This window comes from Episyrphus balteatus, chromosome 4 (assembly GCF_945859705.1).
Source record: "Episyrphus balteatus chromosome 4, idEpiBalt1.1, whole genome shotgun sequence".
NCBI classification, from domain to species: domain Eukaryota; kingdom Metazoa; phylum Arthropoda; class Insecta; order Diptera; family Syrphidae; genus Episyrphus; species Episyrphus balteatus.
The window spans coordinates 63,230,739-63,256,642 of record NC_079137.1 but is presented as its reverse complement, the minus strand read 5'-3'; the positions used below and the strand labels follow the sequence as shown (position 1 = coordinate 63,256,642).

Here is a 25,904-nt window from a genome sequence, read left to right as displayed (position 1 = left end):
TGCTTGGTGCCTTCTAAGAAACGATTATTTTTCCAGGATTAAGCATAAGACCATTATCTTCCGACAATTTACAGATTTTAACAAGATGCATATATTTACTCGAAAAATAAGATCATCAAACAGACCAATCCTACGGGAGAAATTAATTTGTATATCATCGGCATAAGGGTACAAAGAAACTTTTTCACCAATAGATGGCAAGTCATTTACAGTGGTGGAAAAATAAATAGAAACATGCTCTTTCTTTTCAAAATGTATGTATGTCCTTAATATAAATAAAAAAATATTAGAAATATTTTTTAACAGAGACATGTGAAGAGCTCGATGTTTTATTAAGAATCTCCTCTTTATTGCACCTCCTTTTTCTAAAATATAATAGGTTTGTCTGTCAGGAATTGTTAAGGACGTTTTATTTTTTGGAACATGTGGAATTTTTCGAGGACTGCAACAACATACAACAACTTATAGTAATTAGTTGGTGATAGTCCCTTTTATTAATTGTACGTTTAATTAATACACCAAGTTTTGCAAATGTAAATGCTAAAAATCAAAAACAGGATATTTCTTAATAATTTTTCCTCAGTGTTTCTAATTATATTTCCACACAGAATTGGACTATATTTTAGATTTTTTGCAACATTTTTCTTTTGTAAGATAAATTCTAAAATTATTTTCCTAAAATGTAACAAGGATTATATCATCACTCGTGTTTGCTAAAAATTTGTCAAATATTTTGTATTTATAGTGAGAAAAAAATAACATTTTGTAAACAAAGGAGAACGTTTCTAATTAATTTGCCACCACTGTATATATGTACAAATCAGAATCGGTCTCAAAATAGACCCTTGAGACACACCCGTCTTCAAAATTGGAAAAATGTTTTAAACTGCCACTCTATATTCTGTTATATAAATAACTGGTTAACAGGCCAACAGCCACTTACGAGAAGCCAAATTAATATTTAAGTTTTTGACAAAGAAAGTTATGGTTAATTTTGTCGAACGCTTTAGAAAAGTCCAGTAGACACAAAACCGTTAAATTCCCTTGATGTTGCCGTAGGTCTTCTGAGATCTTCACCATACCTGTAGAATAAGAATGGTGAGCTCTAAACCCAGATTGATTATGCAGATATCAATTTTTTAGAAGTGTGTGATAAATTAATTGTTTTGTAGGAATTTGCTACAAGACTTTAGATCGATAAGGTAGAATGCTTTTTTAGAACAGGGGTTATTCTAGCAATTTTCCAAGCGGTTGGAAAAACTGACGACGTAATGCAGTTGTTAAACAAATGGGAATAGTTATAAATTTGTTTCCTTGCATCTCATTAAAAAAAATAAGCCGTTTTTCAAATTTGAAGCAATGTTCAAGCTCTTTGATAAACCCTGTAAAAAAATGAAGGGCTCTGTTAGAGAAAATACAATACAAGTGCTTTTTTTGATGTTTGTTTGTTTAAGCTGCCTTTTAGATCTAAAACAATTTCAATCTTCTAGATCATTAATTTTGCAAATGAAAAAAAGATGCACTTTCGAAGTTTTTTTTAATGAAACAACTGAAACACAAAACTTTTAATAGTTTCTATGCAAATTTCTCTTCATTTATTTTCCATAAAAACAGCCGCCAAATAGGTAACAAAAACCCATTTAAGCCAAGTTCAATTTTATTTTTAATTCTGTTGAGATTTTCCTCTTTTTTGTATTATTTTTTTTTTAATATATTCGTATTAATATAGATTTGTTTTTGTTGTATTTCTTGTTATTTTTTTTTTTTGGTTTGTTTTGTGTTTTATTGTGATAATTGTCATTTGACATGATTTTTTTCCGAAATACTTAATAAATATTGTACTTAAAAGATCTTTTCGCATTTTAGAAATTAAAAATAATTATTAATAAAAATCTTCTTCTATCCCATTTTCCCACATATTTATAATTTATTTATTATTTTGTTGTTTTTTTTTTTTATTAATTTATCTAAACTCAATAATAAGTTAATTTTTAAGTGAAAGTTATTTTGGTTCATATATATATAAATTTATATGTATATATTTATGTATAACTTTTGTATTTTTTATTATTATTAATTTTTTTTTAAATGAAACAAACAAATATCTACTTTACAATTTTTTGTATTTACTTTTAGTTTCTTAAAACTTTATATTTTGTTCAAATATGATTTATCACATGCCATTTTTGTTTGAATTGATTTTGTTAAGATTTCTTTTTTTGTTTTGTTCTTCAGTAATATAATCACAATTATAGTACATACTAATAATTGTTAAATTTAAAAGTTTACTTAATTTTTATTAAAAATAAAATAACATTTTAATTTTAGTTAATTCAAAAATTGTTTCGTTTCTTTATTTTAGTCAAGGTTTTTTGTTTTAAGATGGCTGATATAATGATGAATAATGAATAAATTAAAGTAGGTATAAATTTTTGATATTTTTGTATTAATGTGTGTTAGCGACAAAAGAAACTAATCTGTATGTACAGTTGATTAATTTAAGGATATCAACCGAAAGATTTGAAATAAAATGCATTCAGAGATGATAATTTAATGAAAGTAACTTTTGTTTAAAAAGCTTGCTCTTAAATTAAATTTAAGATAAGTTTGGCTTAAAGAAATGGGAAATATTTTATTTTATAGAAACAAAAAAAATCGAAATTGTATGTAGCTGTCTTTAGGCAAACAAAAACTCAACTGGAAACAAAGGAAATGTTTAATTTAATGAGTTGTTCCCAACTATAAATCAGTGAGAATTTTTTTAAAACAAAACATATATGTAAGGGGTTTTCCATTTTACTCACAACTGCACTGAATCAAAAAATCGTTTTGATTTCAAATAGACAAGTTACCACATGGCCTTTATGCAAACAATGCCTGTGATTAGGTAAGTTAAAACGTCTTCCCAACTGAAAATATTGTAAGGTTTTTCGTTGAAGAGACCGCTCGCCAAGAGCCTCTGTAGGCAAATGAGATGTGAAATTTGTTCAAACTTTCGATGAAGCTACTTACCACTTTTGGTGCAAACATTTTACAATCGGGTTTAAAAACCATATACATTATGGCACGAAGGCCTCAATTTCCAATTAAAATAAGTCCTGTTTGTAAGAATATAACTCTCAAAAATTGCTCATGTTTAGACGAGGTATTCGAATATTCAGACTTTAACCCTTTTAGTCACACAATTTTGTATATAAATCACGTTATTTTTAACACGGACAGTAGGTATACTTGCCTTTCACTTGCTTATTTTTTTTTACAAGAAAGATACATACATGGCAAATAAACTACGCAATCCACCAGAAGAATTTAGAGAAACAGTGGCTGGGGTATCAAAAGGGTTATGTTCTTGGTCCAATTTTGTATTTTCTTAAAAAAATGACTCCTAGTCCACTTTTACTGTGCACCTTATTGTGGGCAAAACAGTCGGCTCATGGCATAACTTCTTATCTCATGAAAGCTTTATTTCTAGATAAGTTCAATAAGACCTAGTAGCAAAGAGGGTTTAATTTCGTGATTTATTCAAGATCAAGGAATAAATGTCTTTGTTTTTCCAACGCTTTGTGTTCCTTTGTCCCTTCCACATTCAACCCACCACCCACCCACCAATCAAACCCAGTAAAATTTGCTTCTTGGTGTTTAATTTATTACTCTAATCCGAAAACCTGACAAACAAAATCTGACTTATGAGAACGAATTTTATTGTTTAAAGTTTTCAAAATCTGCTCCTGGAAAAACTTTCAAATTATTCGTTTTTGAGCAACCTTGCGGCTTTTGCCCACAAAAAGTAAACAATAAATAAGTAAGAAAATCTTTGAAAGAATTTTTTTGGTGGTTTTTGCTTATTACAATAATGAACTCATCCATATCGAAAAATAAAGGTTTTCTGTTAACGTTACTTTTTTTAAACCTAAAATTCTTTGCCTTATATTGGAGTAACTTAAGCTCAAAAAATGTCAATATTAGAGAACCGGGACGAAACAGCTTTGATATTCATGATTTCTTCTGTTCAAATATTTTTGTTTTGTTTGAAGTCAATTTGTAAGAAAATTGCTTCTAAAACGGTAGAAAATTGTTGATATCAATGGATTTATTAAATTTAAACAAAATTTTTGAAAAAAAATGTTTTTGTTAAAAAATCTTAATTTAAATTTAAAAAAAATTACATATGTAATACGACAACAGCGGCAATTTTTAACGGTTTTTTTTATAAATTACCGACGTTGGAAAAAAATATCATCAAAATCACAACTATTAAGAGACTATTCGTTTCAGATTACTACTGAAAAAATAATGAACTAAAGTTTTTGCGATTTCTAGACCAAATTTAGTCTCATTGCGCTACCACTTAAAATAGAATAGACAACCTTCATAAGGCAAGTTCAATAAACATCTAACAGTAACAACTAAAGTCTAGGTCGTTATTCGACGAATAATCATTCAACAGAGAAACAGGAGCACCCCCAAACCATATAATCAAGGAATACGTTCGATAATTTCTTACCTAATAAAATTTAAACCTCAAAGGTCATCCGGTATGGTATCGAAAACACTTCCAATTGGGTAATGGTTAATTTCGATCATTAATCCACAAGCATCAAAATAAAATTTAACACATAGAGTTCTCTGCTTCACTGGTGTATCGCCGTATTTTGGTGGTTGGTTTTGCTAAAAAATAACTCTGCCCAAATGATTAGAGTTCAGATGAGATCGAGAAGTAATGTTAAAGCCCCCTAAACAAATGAATGAAACAAAATAAAAAAACCTAATTTTAGAATGAAAACAAAACAGAAAAAATGTATATGCAATTGTATCCAATTAAGAGAAAATGCGATGTGGTTGTTGTTTTTTTTATGTATAAAAAAATAAAATTTCTTTTAAATTTATTTTTCCTAATATATTATATGTATGTGATTAATTTTGTTTCTCATGTTGTTTTTTTTTTTTTATAAATAATATTTTTTTAAAAATTTTGTTTTTGTTTATAAAATGTTTAAAATTAATTTAAAAAAAGACAAATTTATTAAAAACGATACTAAAAATATATTATAATATTTATAATGTGTGTGTTTGTTTTTTGCTTATATAATTTCCGTAAAAGCAAAATACATAAAATCATTTAAAATGAATATAAAAATGGCGTTCTTTTTATCTCCATTTTGAGTTTGTTTTTTTTACATGACAATGAAATTTTAATTTAGTAAAAAATAAAATATAGAATGAAAAGAACAGAGTGCACACTCATTGGCACAGTTTTTTTTTAACAATATTTAAAAATTTTGTTCAAACAAAAATAAAATTAAAAAAAATGTTACACTGACTTGTAATAATAATAATAGTAATAATAATTAATAATTATAAACTAATAACGAATAACAAACGCCTCTCGAATTATAAATGTATTTTTTAACGACACATTTTCTTTTTTGTATATAAAACAATTGATGTAGAGATTATTCAACAATATTTAAATAGAAATGAAAATGAAGATGAAAAACATTTTCATTCAGTGTTTGTTTTTTTTTTCTTTTTTTTTTAATAATATATAATGAATAATTAATTAGAGTTATATAATATATATATGCATGGTATATGTATAAAGACTTACTAAGAATGTGTGTAATAATGTTTTTGTTTTTTTCTTCTTCTTTTTTTGTTTAATAATAATAAAGAAAGTAAAACATATACTCATTTTTTTATTTTGTTGTTAATTTTTTTTTTATATTAATTTAACTGTTTAACTTTCCTACAATAATTCCAGTCACAATTAAACCTATTATCACAGCGATCGCTAGTAGTATTAAAATTTTTCGACGATAACGTGCCCGATATTCAGCGGCTTTCCTTAGTTCGGCAGCGCCATCTATCACCGCAGCGTGGGTCATATCAATACTGTTTTCCACTAAATCTAAAAAAAAAATGATATGATTAAATCTTTTGTTTTTGTTGGAATATTCTGTAACTTACCAACTTGTTGACCTTGTTCCTGAACTAAACTACTTAATACTCGAAATATTGAATTAACATCCAATACATCAGCCTCTATTTCTTTAATTCTCTTCTCCTGATCCAACAGCATATTCTGTTCGAATTGCAAATTTGCCTCGGCATTCTTCTGTCGCTGAATTAGAATTTCTTGATCGTTTGTCGACGATGATTCTTCGTCCAGCTGTTGAGCTTGCATCGACGTTTGCAGTACAACCTGCTTCATGGCAGCAGCAATTTTTTGCTGGCTCTCCGAGTATTTCTCCACCACTTGGCGAAATTCGTTGGTCAACTTTTCTTGTTTGAGTTTTTGCTTTTTGTCAGCATGTCTCACTACCGCTGTCAGACGTTGTAGATCTTTACTTGTTGTCTGAATTCGTATATTGGTCTGTGATTGCAGGTGATGCACTTTGTCCCGGGAGGCTTGATTGTCTCGTGGAGTGCCAATCACTTTGAGAGCTTTGTCGAGTTGTTTCCAACTTGAGATCACAGAATTGATATTGTAGCCGATATTCTCGCTGAGAGACATGAATTCTGTGGGACTGAAGCCGGAAAAGTTGACATCGGGTACCGAAGTGATGGCCGAAGTGCTGCTGGTAGATGATGTTGCTCCATAATCCCTGTGCAGAGCTGGATTGTTCAAATTGCGAGCCATAATATTGCTTCTGCTACTTTATTACTGGCTTATGGAGAGACAGATGGTGTCAGTTTTTTCTTTTGTTTTCAGTGGTGGGTTACGTGTAACTCGGGTGGTTTTTTTTTTATTTTCTATGCACTTAATTTTTTTTTTTGTGATGATCTGAAGAAAGTTGAATTTATGTTTAAAAATAAATGATTTTTGTAAAACTTTTAACTTATAAGGTATTTTGTACAATGGAAGAAATTTTGTCGATAATAAAATGGACGATAAACAACAGTTTATTGATGGGCCTTATTATGAGTTCTATTCAAATTGTAAATTTGTTACCAATACTAAAAGGCTATACCTACAAGATTTCATTGTAAAGGAAAATTTCATACATAATTATTACAAATTATATTTTTGATATCAGTTATGGAAGATTTTTTTTTTGTTCCGTAACTTTTTGATTATTAATCCAGAAGAAATCTTTTATCCCAGAAGTGAAGAAACTATTATTTTTGTATGAAATATTTGTTCCCTGACTTTCACTGACATTCAAATCGAGTTGTAACTATGGCTCTAAATTTTATGTGATACAATTTTTTGGTGATCCTCAGGCATTCCATTTTAAAATCTTAAGATAGCTTTTCTAGCGCGTTTGGTTTAAATTCAATGGGCCACATTCAGTCATATTTTAAGATCGACTCTAACTTAGACTGGAGTCTTAAAGTTATAACACGGGTTAGCAGTGGTTCTGAGGGGACTTAACTTGTTTTTAATTGTACAAAGTTCTCGGGCAGAACAGCTCCGATTTTATGATTTTTTTATATACTCGGCACAGTAAACACTAACTTCATTTTTCTTTGAGAAATTCGTAACTCTTGAAGGGGTTTGTGATATTTTTGAACCACATTTTTAAATTTTATGCCAAAAATGTTAACTTTTTTCAGGAAAATAAAATTTTGTTTTGCTAATTTAATAGAGCAGTTTTTAAAGACTGTACCAGTCGGATTCAAATATTATTGACTTCAAAAAAAAAAATTCAAATGCAATATTTTAGAAAAAAAAAACTATCTTCTACTTGAAAAAGTTTTTTTTTTTTTTAAATCACTATCGGTAGCATTTTTTTTGGTTTTTCTCTCAAATGACTAACCCGATTTCGACGAAGTTTTATACAAAAGCTTTTAAATAGAATTAATCCTTCGTTTCCCGGTGGTTACAACAAGAAGCCAATTTTTCAATTTTTGTAGCATATTAGCTGCGTTCTTTTAGGAACATGTTCAAAAAGTAGTTCAAAGCAGCTTTAAATACTAAGCAGTAGATAAATATTCCCAAAGAAACGCACCTATTATTGTTTGATGAATTTATCGACTCAGAAAAATATTTAACGTTAAAAATGTTTTCAGCGAGATTCGCTTTTTCAAGTTTTAACATTAATTTAAGAAACATTTAATAAACCTTCTTCATAAAACTGATTGTTTTTTTTAACGCATTTATTCATTCTGGCTGGGATTGAAGAAGTATACAAATTAGACAACGTTTCTTTCAATTTTTTTTTTTTTTAATTTAAGAAAAAAAACTTGAATCGCTCTGATTTTTTTTTTCTTAAGTTTTACAGTTGAAGAAATGAATTTGAAATAATGTAAGATTTTAAATTATGATTTTCGCGGGTATCAATCATTTTAATTTTAATTAAATATTTTACGAAACTCACCGCGTATTTATAAGAAATATTAAATTATTTCTTCGTCCCGACGTTTCGAAGAACTTGCAAACTTCGTGGTCACGGGATTACAATGGGTTTGATAGATGTTGTTAGTTGTTGTTGTTTGTTCTCGATCGCGCACGCAAGTTGTACCTGTGCGTAGTTGTTGGTGCATTTTCTATTGCAGTGGGTGATGACGGGTTTGGTTCTTCTTCAATTGAACTTGTGTAGTTTTGTGTACACACAACGCTCACGACGTCAGCTACTTGTATGTTCGTTCTTATTGGTTTAAGCTTGCTTATCAGTGGGTCCCATGTTGTTGATAGTTTGAAGCTAGAATCGCGGTTGAAGTTTTTGTGTTTTTTTATTTCTATAGCTTCTCTTACTATCCTAGGAACATAAAACTTTTCTGCGGCAATCGATTTAGCTTTATCAAACCTAATAAAATGTTCATCGTTATAAGCAATGTGTTCACATATTGCAGATTTTGTGACTGCATTGTTTTGAATAGCTTTAACGTGTTCATTTAATCTTGTTTTGATCGCTCTTTTTGTTTCTCCGATATACGATGAACCACAACTGCAAGGAACCAAATAAACTCCAGGATTTTGGAGAGGAATTGTGTCTTTTGGTGTTCTTAAGAACTGTCGAACTTTGGCGGGTGGTTTAAAAATAGATTTTATCCCGAATTTTCCTAAAATTCTTGCAATTCCACCCGAAATCTCTTTAATGTAGGGAAGAAAAGCTCGCTTTTGTAATTGGAATGGCGTGTTTTGTGCTTCATTTGATTTGGGTTTCCATGCTCTTTGTCTTGAGCTGTAACCATTCTTTTTTAAAGTCATGTCTACGTACTCTAATTCCTCTTGTAAGTGATCAGGATCACATATTTTGTGTGCACGATTTACTAGTGCCGATACTAAAATGAATATCTGTGTAAATCCGTCTCAAAAAAAAGACATTTAAAAAAGATCGATTCATTGGAGAAAAGTAGTGAATTTTTTTTCATTGAAGTTCGTTTAAAGAAAAAGAACCGACGAATTTTTGGTTCTATGATATTCGACATAAATTTACAAAATGTATATAAGGTTTTGAAAAGCGAAGCAACATTTTTTTCCTGCAGGCCCCAATACTCCTAGTTATCGACCTTGCATTATAAATGAAAATGTATAAGTCAGAAAAAAACTTCATTTATGTTAAATACTGAAGAAGTTGTCTTAGAAGGAAATTCTTTCCTGAAGTCATGAAGAGACTGAAAAATCATTTTATAGAACTTAACACATTGTGATAATTTTAAATATAATTTAATGCCAAATGTTACATATAAATAGATAAAATCAGTTTACAATGTATAGTTTTTTTTTAATTAAAATTAAACCCACATTTTTTATTATACAAACCACTATATCAGTTTTCACGATTGTTTATTTCAATCAATTAACACTTTATTTTTACGATAACTTAAATCTTGAATCGATCTGCACTATTGAAACTGATCTGAATAAAAAATAAATATGTAACAGTGTCATTGAGGAATGACGACCATTCATATGATTACAAAATAGTATTTTAAAATAAAAAGAAAGAAAGAAAGAAAATACAAACCCAACAAGTCTCACTTCTTATCAAAGTTTTAGCTATAACTGCCCCTTAACCTCTTGCATCACAGGGGACGAGCTAAAACTGGATGAAACACATGACAAGAAATGTTTTTTTTTTTTTTGTATTTCGTTAACTACAAAATATGCCAGCAGCGTGCGTAAACAAATGTGTTATTAGTCAGAGCCTTGATAACACAAATTAAATTACTAATATGCTGTACATTTTTTTTCTTTCGTTTTTAAAAAACTGCTCCGATTACGAATTAATAATGATTTCGATTTTTTTTTCCAACAATAACTATGATGATTATACGTAATTGAACAAAACAAAACAATTAAAATAACAAAAACAAAAGAGAAAATTTAAATAATACCTCAAACAAAAAAAATAAACGCAAAAAATAAAAAAAAAAAATAACTCAAGTAGAATACAACAACAACAAAAATACTGGACGGTTTCGGAGACAAACAAACTCTTGGTCTTACTTTTTTTTGGTGAGATAGTGTGAATGATTTGTTGTTTTAGTATTTGTTTTTTGTTTTATAATTTTCGTTTTTGTTTTTATTTCAGTTGAAAGAAATGAAAAAAAAATTCAAACAAATGACTCATCGAATTGAATAAGGTACTACACCACAGAAACTGCATCACTCCTCTGTGTAGTTTAAAATGAATATTAAAGCTCTCGATTGTATCAGTTGTTTTGCTCTCCGAGAATCGAGATGCAACCGGCAGCAGGCCAGATACACACAACATAGAACAAAAAGTATTACTTTATTAGATGGAAATGGAAGATGAAATAATAATAGTGCATTTGAAATGCTGTCATCGTTCCATGACCAAGGCTTCTTTGACTCTATACAAGCGGTGGTGGAGGCGAAACGCGCTGACAGAATTAGAATTTAATTCTAGTTTGTTTGTTTTATTTTTTTCTTGTATTTCTTTGTAGGTTTTATTTTTTTTTTTTTTTATTTGTTGTTTGCATTTGTAGAGATTTCGGGAAAATATTCCACTCATCTGGTCGGCAACAGTGAAACTGACCCGATAGTAGAAATAATAATTTTTAATAGCAATTTAATTTGATGGTTTTTTTTTCATATTATATTTTGTAATTCTTGAGGGCAATTTATGTATTCGAAAAAAGATTGCGATTAAATCAAAAAAGACTTGGAATTATTTTGTTTCGGTTTATGATTAACTATTTAAGCTTTCAATCTTAAAGTTGATGTGGTTCTAATGACTTTCAAACAATAATTTATGTTTCTAAGGTCTCAGAAAATCCAAAGTTACTTTTCTTCAAATTTTGTTTCGGAGCTCCGCCTAAGCTACTAAGAATGCTGGTTCTGAGTAACTTGGCAAAATGCTTTGTTTGGAACATTTTGTTTTAAAACGTTCCGTACTTAAAAATGCTTAAACCTATGGTTTCAATGAAAGCGATTTTAATTCGCGCGAGTAAGCCATTTCAAACGATTAATCGTACAAGCGAATCCGCTTGAATGCGGTGGTTTCGGTAAACAGTTTTAAATCGCTAGATTTACCGATTTAAAATAAAAATCGCTCTCATCTTCCACCTAAAGTGGAAATAAGGTTTTTTTATAAATCGCTTCCATCGAAACCGTTTCCTTACTTATTAAAATTTTTTGTTTTGTTAGAATTCCAATAAGTACAACGAATAGATTTTGACATGCATTCGAGATTTTTTAACATATTTAGCTCAAAGCTGATGGTGGAACAAATTCATTTCGAAATGCATTCATGGTTTATGAACGTGTTTTGGAATTTTAATTATTTTTGTTATACACTGATTTCTGACTGACTTAATTCATTGAAAAGAATCAATTAAAGACAATATTGGTTTTCATTATTTAATTTTTACCGGATTGTATGTGGTCTAGTAAAAAATTTATTTTAAAAATGGGAAACACAACCAAACCAAAAAATATTCAATTCTATTGTTTTTACTCTGAACCACAAAGGAAGGCACGTACGATCTATTCAGATAATTTCGACAATTAAATTCGAATAAAAAAATCTTTTTGACCTCTATTCATAATTGTTTTCAACTATGGTGATAACTGATAAGCATTCTGTGTGAAGCGAAATAACAAAAAAAATTAAAGCGTTCCACACCGAAATGCCTTTTAGGTTCTTTTTTTTTTGTTTAAGATCATTGCACCATAATAATATTTATAACCGGGCAAAGTTTAAATGTCTTGAGGTGAATGATTCATGTTATTAAAATATATTATAATAAAATAAAAATACCAGTTACCAAGTGATTCCCCTCATTTGAAATTAAAAAAATGCATAAAAACTTATAATTTATATTTAAAACTAGTTACATATTAAATTTTAATGCAAAACTAGGGTACATTTAGTCCTGTCAAATAAAAAATCAACCTCCGAATGCATGATAACACAGCCACAAAAAAAGAAGTTTTGACCTGGAGGTGCGACAATGTTAATCATATGGTTTTTGGGTTGCTGAATTCGAAGTCCGTTTGACTCGATCACGTCAGATTTTCTAGATAACCTAAAAAATTGTTCACAGACAAAGTGAAACAAACACCTTTTTTGAGGTTATCTCGAAAACCTGACTTGATAAGGTAAAATAGACTTCGATTCTGGTTTCATGAGACCAACAAAATTTACTCTAAAAACATTTAACATTCCAGAACGTTATTATAATATAAAAAAAAAACACCCCTACTCAGGATTGGTTATTCGGGTATCTCATGGAAAAGATTATGACCTTTTTAAATTATGAAAAACACCATATAAAGTTATAACAGTTGACGCTAAGTGACAATGATAACAAGCTGAAAACTTAAAATTAATCATGTTTGAAAAGTATGCAATGAAGAATAAGGGCTCTTATTGAAGAAAAAGTAATGTATGATCTTTTTAACGTCATTTCTAGACCCAGCGGTTTTTAACGTCGCGTTGAGAATATTTTAGGTGAGCGTAAGAAAATTTTCAAATCCGCTTTAAAAATTTGTGTCTGGATTTTCAATTTCTTACAACAAAAATCAAGCAGTTTTTAAGGTATGGGTGGTCTCGCACAAATTCTTTTATTTTTAAATACAACAATTAAGAAAGTATTGACTTTTCTAAGAAAAAATAAAAAAAATAATCATACCTATTACCGAAAACGCAATGATTCACTCCCCGGGAATCTACTCGATCCGCAACCGCATCAAATTTCAAACCGTTAATTCCCCGGGATAAACTGTATTACCGATCCACGAAACCACCCTAAACTGTTATCGACATATGTCATTGTTGACAATTGTAGAACCAAATGTCATTGGGCACGTTCAAACAGTTAACATAAAGCTATTGGATACCATTTTATTGTTGTAAAAAATGCTAAAAATTAGCAAAGAAACGAACCATTTTCTGTAAAAAAAATAATCTGATGGTACCCGAGAATTTTTGGTATACCTCAGGTATCCGAGTGATCAGCTGATAAACATTTGGCTATTTATTATTTTGATTTCTATTCGAGCAATTATTCAGCTTGAAAATAAATTAAATTTGCAAGAATTAAAGTTAAATCGATTGTGCAAGTACTATGCAACAATCTTCTTCTTCTTCCTTTTTCTCGGCGCTGTTATGATCTCGATGTCGAGGAGATCATAACTATCCCACGTAACTGCTTCACACTAGTGATCCGCCTGTGGGGTTCGCCGGGTTGACCTCAGAAATCGGCGGCAAGCCTCCCGGTTTTGTATTGTTCCATTTCTAAGGCCAACTGAATGCTGGTGGTTTTGCATTTGCTTGTACCAGGAGTTTTTAGGCCTACCTTTCTTTCTATTTCGTAGTACTATGCAACAATAAAAAAAAAAAAAGGAATTTGCCCAAAAGAAACAATTTTCTTTTTCATGATTTACATATTTTTTTTGTGGGGCTGTTTTGGCAAGCTGTCTGGATAGCTTTTTTCTGCGTGTTCGGTAATAGACATGAATATGAAATTATTAACTCAAATTTCAAAGTTATTTCAAACGGCCATTAAAAAAATATATATAACTCGATGCGTTATAAAGCGTTCTGGATTGAAATTACTCCAGAGTATAAATATGGTAACTCTTTGAGACGTAGCGCATGAAAAAATGGTATAAGTAAGTACTTAAGGCTTCTATCAGTGGATTTGAAAGAAAACGACATAAGATTAACACCGTTTGTTGTTGTTTAGTTTTGGAGCGCACTCCTTAGTAGAGTGACGAAATATGACATGTATAGCAAGCAGTATTACTAAAATATAAGTTGTATTGTTATTACCTTGGCTCTACCTGTATAAACAAATAAAATGCACGACTGGGTCGCACGAAATTGCTTTTAGAGTTCAAGTTGCTTAAATTGTTAAGACTTTTTATTAGAGATGCCGCGAACATTCGGCCACTATTCGGTATTCGGCCTATTTTTCTGGTATTCGGCTGAATAGTTTAACTATTCGGCCGAATACCGAATACCCAATGGAAAAGAAAAAAGACATAAATTAGTATACCAAAATGTGTGTTTTATTAAAAAATTGTAATTTTAGTACTTATAATCTACTGAGGCATTTGTTGGAAGTAAACGATTACGTTTATCTTCGTAGACTATTCCTCCTTCCGAAATTAAACTTTCACTGTAAACACTTGTCCCAGGAGACGAAAGGTACAAATTTTGTAGTATGTGTTGACCACCACTTGTATGGGTCCGCCGTTCGATGTCTAAATTTGCAGTAGTAGGTAGTGTGTTCAGACATTTATCTTAAAAGTAGTTCAGTTATTCATCGTTACAATACGATGTTGTTGGGAATTTTTTAAGCCACATTTTTTTTTTTTGAGACAAAGTATAAAATTTTTGAAATAACCAACGTTTTTTTCTGAGTGTCCTTGGCCGAATATTCGGTATTCGGCCAAATCAATGTTCGCAGCATCTCTACTTTTATATAGAAAAATATGGAAATGTAGGTATATAAAAACAAATTGCCCTCCAAAACAAGTATGCAGTTTTATTTGATATATTAAGGTGCATTTTTAGAAAAAAATTTTCAAAATCCTTAAAGCCGTTTTTTAAAAAACTAATTTTTTATGAATAATTTTTTGGAAAAAAAGTTTTAAAATAAAATTGGTATGCCATTATGTAGAAATCACTAATCAACACCTAAAAACAAAATTTCAAAAAAAATCAATATCCCGTTTTCGAAAATTTGATTTTTGAAAAAAAAATATTCAAATTTTTTTTTTTTGTACGAATGCTTAACTTTATAATATAATTATATAGTACCTACATATATCGCAAGTTAAAAATCTTTCTTTGTAAACGGTTTTTTAAAATTTTTTAAACTCTTTATCAGAAACAAAAATGAACATTGAAGCTGAAGACCATAATTTAATTAGCAATTTTTTTTTTTTTAATAATAAACATTTCTTATACATTTTATACATTACTAGGATTTGGATTTGTCACAAGAGCAAGTATAGACGTGTCATCCAGATTTGAGTTTTGTTTTGAATCCGGTAATGCCAAAGGAAATGGCAAGTAACTTTCTTTGAAACGTGAACTGAACCAACAAAATGAGAACTTCTTCCTCAAAAATTAAAATAGGTTTAATAGGAAGTTTTTTTTTTTTCATTAAAAAGTTTCTTTATAAACATCATCAAAGAAAAGTAACAAACAACAAAACAACCACAAGAACTCAAGTAATGCAATATCATCCTATTCGACTGATTGATTTGACTGACTCACTGTATAAATCTTCAAAAACATGCGACAATCTGTTTTTGTTAAAATTTTTTTGTGGGGCTTCATCTTTTTTTTATATTTCTTTCTATAGAGCCATAGCCACAGAGAGCAATTCCCTTTCTTGGGGGGATACACTAACAAAACACAAGTAGGGAAAAACGGGGTGCGGCGCAAGACGCTGCACAATGGTCTTATAGTATAGTGGCAATCACTGGCAGGTTGGCAACAATATTTCATTTATATTTTTCGTACACACATCAGAAAAGCTAGAGCCAGCAGCTCCGTTGCGCTGCTGCTGCTGTTTCCAAGTGCATTTCTCATCAAAAGAAATAGCAAAAAAAAAAATAAAATGTGAACAAAAAAAGAGTACAAATTGCAATTGACTTGTGTGACAACGCAGTCTCGGTGCAAAAAAATTGAAAAAAAGAAAATAAGAAGAAAAAAAAAAAAACATACAAAATCGGAACAAAAATGTTTGTTCGTTTGTCGTCACTTCTGTGGATTTTCCTCTATATTCTCTCCACAACATGAAAATTGGAGATGACTTTTGGTCGAATGTCAGTCGACCGACAGGCTGAGAAAACTTTTTCTTTGTTTTCTTCGTGTCCACCACAAAGTCAATATTTAAAAACATTAATTGATTTTCTTCAAAACAAAAATATTTCCCTCTGTCACCTCAAATCCCCCCCCCCCCCCCACTTTTCCCCTTCCCCAATAAAAAACTTTAATAACTTTTCTCTTTTTCTCATTTTCCATTGTTTTTTTTTTTTTGAGAGAACTGAAAAATGTCAAAAGAAAAACACTTACTTTTGGGATTTTTCTGGTATTTTTCAAAAAACACCAAAAAGATGAAAATGATGGTTTTTCCAAATTCGTTTCCACGGGCACAAAAACACTTAACTTTTTTTGTAAGAAAAAAGTTTTTTTTTTAGAGGACAAAAAAAGTCTGGATTTTTATTTTTCTATTTTTCTTGGTTTTGAGTAGGTTAATAACTGCAAGACAATAAAAAATGAAAAGAGGTGTCTTCGTCGTCTTTGGGGTCTTCCTGAGGGGAAATTTTTAGTTTTTTTTTTTTTAGAGAAGTGGTCGTCGTATAGGTAATTTTTTCTTTCACTCTTTTTGAACGCGAAAAATCGCAATTGTTTATAAATTGAAGCAAATAGAAAAAAACTTTAACAAATTTATGGTTTTTTGATTCCACTCTTTTGCAACACAAAAAAAAATTAGAGGAAATCTTTTTTTCTTTTTTTTTTTTATGATGGGAGTTGAGAAAAAACGTCGCCCTTGTGTGAAAACGAACAAAAAAATCCACACTCTTCTTGTGACGTCTCTGAAAAATGGAAATTGAAGTAAAGTTGCGAAATGTCAAAAAAATGGAAGAGCTTTTTCGAACTTTCAACTGAGAAGGAGAAGAGAATATATAGAGCTTTTTGATACTTTTATTAAGTTTTTACAATAATTTACAAAAACAAAAATGGTTGTAATTATTTTATTGAATTTATTTTGACTAAACTTACTTTTGTTTAATTAAATTACACTGGAATTGAACAGAAAATTATGATGTTTTGTTGGATTTTATTTTCTTTATTTTCCTAATGAAATACAAAATTAATTTAGAAAAAACACTGACACCGGTAAATTGAACGCAACTTTATGGATGATGGTTGGATTTGATTTGAAGTAGGGGAGATGATGATTTTGATGGAGTCATGGAGCTTTTTTGTTTTTTTTTTCTGTCCAGCTGGTCGAAAAGCAAGAGAACAGCTGAGAAGAGTTCAACAAATCAGCTGAGTAGGGATGTTGTGGACTCTCTCTTGCGTGGAGAATTTTTTTGTGTTAAAAAGAGAAAACACTATAGTGGTGTGAAATCTATGTTCGAAAATTTGACAGCTGATGTTAAGGTTAGTTTTCTTATCATCAGAGGGTATGGAAATGTTAGGAATAATAAAGGTGGGTAAAAAGTATTGATGTAGTGTTTTCAATTATAAGGCCTACATTAGCCACTTTTTAAATGTAATACTATGTTTCCACCTGCGCTAAATCCGAGATTTAGCTAAGTAGATTTAGAATAAATCTTGAGAATTATATTTAATCTACTTCGCTTTATCTCAGATTTGGGTTCAGATACATTAAATCTAAGATGTTTACCTACTTTCAATCCGAGATTAAGAATACAACTCGAGATTTATGCTAAATCTACTTAGATAAATCTCGGATTTAGCGTAGGTGGAAACGTAGTATAAAATTTTTTTCTCGCTAGCGCAATTGGTTTGTAAAAAATATCATACAATTTTTTTTAGACCAAAAACTAAAATATATGTATGTATCATCACGACGTCTATAAGCACTTCCCAACATCGTTAGAGAGTGACCCGAACCAGAACTCCAGAGAATATTTTTATAATAGCCGTTATTGCTTAGCTACATTCCTTTGGGCACACTTATCTACTGCTTAGTACTTAACTAAAACTACTTTGAACTGCTTTTACTATATTGAAAAAGTAGTTCAAAGCAGCTTTAAGTACTAATCAGTAGATAAACTTTCCCAAAAGAAACGCAGCCGTTATTCATGTGGCCCTGGAGCAGCGGTGGAATCGGCAAAGGTAATAGTTGATTGTCACCTTTTTGATTGTCACTTTTGACCATCACCTATTCTTTGCTCTGAGTGAAGTGATCACCAAACCCCTACAAGTGTGGAAATTTTGATGAGTATTGCCCAAAACAGACATGCAGTATTTTACCTGCAGCAAAATAAAATAACACGGGCTCTTTTATGGGAGAAAAATCTGCATGCAGCTTTTCTATTTCTAAATTCCATGCGCAGTTTCAACAAAAATAAAAAATTCTTGCTATTTGGCATTACTGAAATTGGCAGTTGACACAATCTATCATTCAAAAATTCAAATAACGTTCGTTTTGATTTTCTTAAAAAAATAGAAGAACTAATTGAATTCATAAAAAAAAACTTAGGGCCAGTTGTACAAATATTTGATCCTCGGATCAGCAACTTTTATCTTCTGAAATCGGCGGTAAGGCTCCGGTTTAGCACCCGTGCAAGGTCCACATATGTAAAAATAGCCACATCCATGCTTGAACCGAAGTTGACCCGCGGCTTATCCGCCAAAATCGGTTTGTACAACTGGCCCTTAACCATCTTGTTTTGTTTTGTAAATTCAATTATTTCTTCCATTTTAACCGCTTATAATCCATTTTTATCGTTTTCTTACAAAAAAAAAAAATTATAAAAAAAATCAAGGTTATCAATTTTTTTTGACAGATATCGGCATCAATAATTTAAAAAGTGATGTACATGTATTTTGGGTGCAGCGCTGCATGCAGCGATGCGTGCAGATGTGCCGCACATCTGATTTAGCCATATTTGACTCACACGCTGGTGTGAGTGCCCAACTAATTTTTTTATTTTTTAATAAAAACCTATTTAAATATTCTATATTTTTTTTTCACAAGAAACCATATTTTACTTAACGAACTCACATTTTCGCATTAGTTTAGAATATAATGTAGTTCGCCTTTGAGGATTTAAATAAAAGTAGAAAGTGAAGGTGACACCTAAATAGCTGTCAACCTCGAACCATAACAATAAGATGATCATCACTTTGATAATCACCTTACGTAGAGCAAAAGTATTTAGTGTGATGATCAACAATCAACAATCACCTTAGCCGATTCCATCCCAGGATAAATTTTACACGTAAAACCAAAACAACTGCTTTCTATTGGGTTCACTTTTATTGAAACAAAAATAAGTTTATGTTCTGGCCAACAAATGGTTTTGTTAGAGATAGAGTATGAGTTGGAGAATAAGCATATATGAGCCAAGAAGAGATGAATATAGAAATCTGGGGTCGAATCACCGCACACGATAACGATCATACGTTATCGTTTTGACTATTACTCTCTCTATTTAATTAGTAGAGAAAGATAGGGACACATAGCAACCATTCGTTAACGAACGTATGCCGTAGTTCGACCCCTGTTTCTGTTTCGATTTGGATCGTTTTATTTAGTAATCATGATCGCATGATCTATATTTATAGAGAATTTTTCATCGCACCAATAAAGACACTATAGGGAACTCCGGGATGAATCATATCAGCACTTTGAGTTCAAAATTCGGAAGCGAAATTGGGTATCCGAATACCTTTGTATTGGTGTAATCCCATCTTAAATCACAGCTGATCGTGAACATTTGTATGACAAGAAAAAAAAAACCAAAGGTATCCTACAAATTTCTGGATACTCATGTATCTTATGGGAGATTTGTTGAACAGCTGATTCGTATTCGTATAGGTTTTTTTTGCTTTTCCCATATTCTGAACCATTGAAGAACGAAATTCAAGCTAAAAAAATAATGAAATTTCAAGAACTTTTCAGTTGGGAGTTTTTTTTTTAGAATAGGCCTGATTATGACGATTACAACTCAACTTCAACTTTTTGAATCGTTATACCTAAGAAACGGTGGGTCTTAGGAAAAAAAGTGTGATGACACTTTTTAAAGATAATAATCTGGTCTACAATTTTTTCATCGAAAATTTTTTGATAAGACTTACCGTTTTGCTGAAAATATTGAATAACCAGTTTTTGTGACCTTTGACCCCATGTAATTTTTTTTCCAGACCTCGGATCGATGAGGACTTTTTAGATTTAATTTATGATGGTATTTCCAACAATCCTATCAATTTTCAGCTTGCTGGGAATTAATGTAACCTCGGATGTCTAAATTGACCGGACTATATTTTGTAGAAAAAAATAAGAACTTATTAGCGTTGAAAAAGTTTCTTTGTTAGGTTTCTTTTAAGATTTTCTTTCAGTTCAGATTTCAAATTCAATTTTTTTCTATAGAATTCGAAATGAGATAATTTGCTTAATTGACTCATTTGGGCTCTAGTGAAAACAGACTATTACCCCCTCAATCAGATTGATGTCACTAGTTTAAAAAATACATCTGGATGTAAAGAAATTGAAATGTGAAAAACAAATCCAAATCCAAAATATTCACTATCACATAGAGAAAAAAAAAATATTTTTAACTATTATTTAACTGTTTTCATAATTAAAATCGGGATAACTATTTTGGATTTGGATTTATTTTTGACATTTAACAATTTTACATCCAGATGTATTTTTTAAACTAGTGAATAATATGGCCGTAAAAGTCGTTTTATTTTTTGACGACTTGATCCAGATCATCCAGATGTATTTTTTAAACTAGTGAATAATATGGCCGTAAAAGTCGTTTTATTTTTTGACGACTTGATATAACCGAGCATATTGTACGGTAGCTGATTTCAGGAATCTAGATCGCGGTACAAATATAGCATTTGTACTGCCTTAATAAATTTGCAATCAAAAATATTAAATGTAGATACCTATAACCTATAAGCAATCGAGGATCGGCAGGTTCTAAAAAAATTCTTATAGAAGATCCTTATTATTAAATAATATTTTTCTTTTTGAGCTTTTTTTTTATAGCAAATCAAACAATCTTTCTTTTTACCGTTCATCTTGAAGGAGTTGGTCTTTAATAAATTTTACTTGTTTCATAGCTTTGCTTCCGAATGAAAGAAAACAAATATAGGTATTTCGATTAAAATAATTCAACAACTAGACCTCCAAGATCCATTATCCGACTTGATCCATATAGATAATTAATTAACACGAATCGTGATCCTGATGAAAAGCAAGATCTCATGTAGTTGTTGTAATACGTGTTAATTAATGATCTATATGGATCAAGTGGGATAGTAAAAAACGGTTATTAGTAGAGCCTAAAAAGGAATTTCTTTTGATGTCTCATTCGATGGATTTGAAGGAAGGATTTTTTTTTTTCAAAAGAAAAATGTAATTTTTTTTTAAATAAATGGATATGCCTGTTCATTGTGAACTCATATTATGTTATACAAAAACTTGTTTCGAGAATTTGATCCAAAAATATCTGCTTCCTAATGTAAGAAAAAATGAGTTAGTGCACAAAATTTTGAGTTATTCCTACACTCGACCTCTACAGCCTTACGGTACTTCTTGGCCTGTGGCATTTTTCGCAGCAAATGAAATGCTATACTTCAAAAATCCTTGCTCTATCTTTATGCCATTTGAAATTGAAATAACAATTTTCTTACTTACATAATTTAAATAAACAAAAATCTGCCGCATATCCATTATCACTACGGAAATACATACAGGTGCCTATTTATAAAATATCATCTTTCATAAAAGGTCCTTGTTTTATTACCTAAACATCCTGTCAACATAAACAAACTAATAAAAACAAACATTAAAGAAAGATAAATAATTTTATGTTTTTTTTTTTTTAACAAACATAAGAACAAACCCAAATACCTGCGCACAAAAGGCACACCAGACTTGAGAGTCGCATAATCTAATTGGAAACAGATGATGATTATTGGTAACCGCATCATACTAACCTTGACATCAAATGCAGCAGCATTCATCCCTTTTAATAGTTCACAAGCGCACTGAATCTAGTGTGTTTTTGTTTTTTTTTTTTTTGTTGAGATGCTACAGAGTTGGTGACCCAGTTAAATATTTTTGCCCATCCTAATCCTAAACCTTATTCTCCATATAAACATGCACATGTTTGTATGTAAGTTACAGTTTGTCACAGTTTAGACTTGGTATATTGCCATTGTTCCAAACGCCACAAGTGGAGTCATAAAGAAATCATCTTCATGACCCACTCTAACTGATAGGGTTAGGCTCTTGCTTGCTAAAATGCATTTACCTACCTCCCTACCTACTATCCAAAAAAAGGACGATAAAGTGTGAAGTGGGGTGAGGATAAAAGTTTCTATGGAATTTAAAGTAGTTTTTGGGTTCTTAGATACTTTTGTTGCACGAAAGCTCAATGGAAATGGATGGTAAACGAAAATAAAAAGGAATCTAGGTAAAGTGAACATTAAAACACTTTTCTTGACGTCATAGCACAGTGAGGTCTAACAAGTAACATGTAGCGCAAGACTTTGCAATTTTTGTCAGATTTAGGTACAAAATCTGTCTGTTCTGCTGTGTCGAAAATTTTATATCTTATTGATTGTGATGAAGTTTGACTCATTTTACTTAAATGTAAATCGACAGTAAATTTTGCAAATTGTTCCGGATGGAATAAAAAAAGAAAAGTAACGAACGATTAAAAAACGTATAAATTGCTAGTTTTCCAAAAAGGTATCACTTATCACATCAGTGTTATAAAGGAAATAAAATTGTAGCTTTTTTAAATAAAGGTCCGCTCGTTGACTTTTGTATAAAAACATGCTAAATACCCATTCCTATTTTATTTAAAAACAAAATCATGCCATAACTGCAATTCCGTTCGTCAGTAAAAAAAAGCAATAAACCGATCACTATTTTATACTTTTTTGTTAAATTTGTTGTAATAAAGATTTTATTGCATTAAAATTTTTTTCTTTTCTAGAAACTAGTTTTCTTTTTATCATTTAGGTCAATTCAATTCTGAAGTGATGGCATTATGCTTCTTGAACATTTTTATAAGGTAACGTGAAAAAAAATCTATGTATGTAATTGAATTAATCTATGTCTTGGGTGAAATAGTTTTTATTTAAATTAAAGAATCTGTTCTTTTGATCTACAATCTTAATATCTACAAACCTTAACATGAGCAATTAAAATATTTAAACTGTCAAAAAAGCCAACTCACTTCATTATTTTTACTCCAGACCAGAAAAATTTTCATAAAGATATTTCAACAAAAAAAAGTTACACATACACCACAGTGTCCACTTTTTTCTCTTTTAAATATTGACTAATTTTTTGTGTGTTTGTGTGTTTTGACTCTGATTTTCCTCGAAAATAGGGGCTTTTAATTCAAAAGAATCAAACGAACAACAGGTTTAATCATTGTAGCCCCATGTGACACATATCTGTTACAAACCAAAAAAGATCCCACAAAAGCTGTTCAAACTATATTTTTTCTTCTTTTGAAGTTTATAACATAGTTTTTAAAAATATTGCTTTATCGAAATAGTAAACCATATTTCTAATAAATGGAAACAATAGTTTTTAATATGCAGATAATGTTGAAATTTCGGCTTTTTTTGAAAATAAGCATATTTGTGTACAAACTAAGAAATTCAGAAAAATTTTGTTCTGCATAAACTAACGAGGTTTTATTTTTGGATTTTTGGAAAGTGCCTAAAAATAAATATTAGATGGATTTGTATTATTTAGATATGTATTTTATTAGTTACGTTATGCAGTGGCGTAGCGAGGGGGGCGGGGGAGGGGCGGACTGCCCCGGGTGTCACCCACTTGGGGGTGACCCCCTGAAAGCTACCAAATGCAAAATACATATACAAAATGTCAGCTAAAATTTAACTCGATCTGCGAACTAGGCTTTATATTATATTTTTAATTTAATTTTATAAGATTCAGTAAAAACTTAAAAAAAAACGTAAAATTTTTTGTTTAAAGTACAAAAACAATTCTTAGAATGGTTTTAAACTCCAAATTAAGCATGCGATTTAGTGACGAAAAAACTTCAAAATTATTGGTAAATACAATTTTTTAAAGGTTTTTAAAAAAATTAAAAATAAATATTAATCGACACATAAAAACAAAATTTAATTGGTTCTTTATCCTTAAAAAATATGTATTGAATTTTCAAAAAAAAAAATATTTTTTTTTGAAAATTTTCCTTACCTACTAAAAAAAAAAATAAAAAAATCGGTTGTATTCGATTTTTGCGATTTCAAAATTCACTTATGGTAAAGAGCAAGTAAAAAATCTTAATATTATTGAAAAGTGGAATTTTATTTATCTTACTGTTTTTCATTCTGGGGGTGACACCATTTTTGCCGCCCAGATGCCACCCATGCACGCTACGCCACACTGTGGGCTAGAACGCTATTTTAGCAGGAATTAATTAAAAAGTCAACTTCTTCAAATATTGCTCATTTTAGTTTTATTCGATAGATAAATGGACTAGCTATGATTGTTCATTCAAAATTGAGGTCAAAACATTCATTGGATACATAAAAACACAACCGAAAAGCAAGTTTTCGAAAAAAAAAACAAAAAAGTCCACTTTTTCCTCTATCCAGATATTCGTTTAATGAGTTTGTTTTAACGGATCGATTGTGAAAATTTTGCTAGTTTATCAATTACTGATATATCCTAATATAGTACTTGCTATTAAATTGTAATTATATTGAACTTTTGTTTATAAATTTTAAGGTAAAGTATGTTACTAGCACCGATTTCATATAAACGAATGTTCCTAAGCTTTAAAAAAAAAGGCACGCGTAGGCACACTCTAGAAATAATTTTAAAAAGTAGCTAGCCTATATGGTATTATGTTTTTTATAAAACTATGTCCTACAAGAGCAAACTTTTTTTGCTGTAACTCTGAAAGTATAGTGAGAAAAATTTTCAAAAAAACCACTTACGATGAAAAAAAACGTGTTGAATGTTTTCAAATAACGGTTTTTTTATTTGCGATAACATTTTACCTTCCCTATTTAGTAAAAACAACTTTTGTAAGCGTTCAATGACACCATTTTCGAGTTTGATGCGTTCAAACTTCAAAAAACTCATTTTTTTGTTTTTTATACCAATAATATGTGTTGTAAATTCGAAAACCTTATTTAACATAATATTTCGTTTATTTTTGCTGTTGGTCTTATCTTTAGTGTCTGTTGTACCATAAAATTATCATTATTATATCATTCGACATCATCTTAATGGCTTTAACTCCAACTTTAGATTATTTCGAGAATTTCTATAATTAATTCCAGCTATAAAAACGTTCTAGCCCACAGTGCGCCACTGGGTTATGACTACGGCATAGTCAATTTAAACTATTTTAATATTTATTTTCAACTACTTTTTGTGGCATATGACTAGTATAATAGTCATTTTTAACTATTTTCATTTCAAAATAAGTTATTCGCAAAATTTCATTGAATTCTATAAAGTGACATTGAATTCTATATCGTCGGTGAAACCAGAAAAGTGTGTAACTCCATTTTAGCAAATTTTATAGGAGAGCAAAAAAACAAAATCGTTTTCAAGGCATTTGTCTATGAGTTTTCATTTTCTAATTTGCTAATAAAATAAAAACTATGAACTTTAAGGGGATTCTCAGTTTAAGGAACGGTAGATATCAGGTTTGTCTAACAGATGGCATTCAAATCTAATTTTCAGAAAATTTGGAGTTACACTTTTCGGGTTTCACCGACAATATGTAGTTACAAAATAACTGAGAG

General features: G+C 30.2%; 2 protein-coding genes across 3 annotated transcripts; both read right to left on the bottom strand.

The window, feature by feature from the left end:
• Window positions 1–5,512: 5,512 nt before the first annotated feature.
• On the bottom strand, window positions 5,513–17,357 carry LOC129918415 (syntaxin-12). Of its 2 annotated transcripts, none has more exons than XM_055998928.1 (3): window positions 17,160–17,357; window positions 5,968–6,784; window positions 5,513–5,908 (listed from the first exon to the last, which is right to left on the bottom strand). In XM_055998928.1, exons 2-3 carry the CDS (start codon window positions 6,638–6,640, stop codon window positions 5,730–5,732), a joined length of 852 nt encoding a protein of 283 aa, XP_055854903.1. In that variant the 5' UTR covers window positions 6,641–6,784; window positions 17,160–17,357; the 3' UTR covers window positions 5,513–5,729. The 2 variants fall into 2 exon arrangements, with proteins under 2 accessions (XP_055854903.1, XP_055854904.1); XM_055998929.1 differs by lacking the exon at window positions 17,160–17,357 and adding an exon at window positions 16,449–16,984.
• On the bottom strand, window positions 8,423–9,154 carry LOC129919304 (uncharacterized). The gene has a single exon (XM_056000159.1). It carries the CDS (start codon window positions 9,152–9,154, stop codon window positions 8,423–8,425), a length of 732 nt encoding a protein of 243 aa, XP_055856134.1.
• Window positions 17,358–25,904: the final 8,547 nt, after the last annotated feature.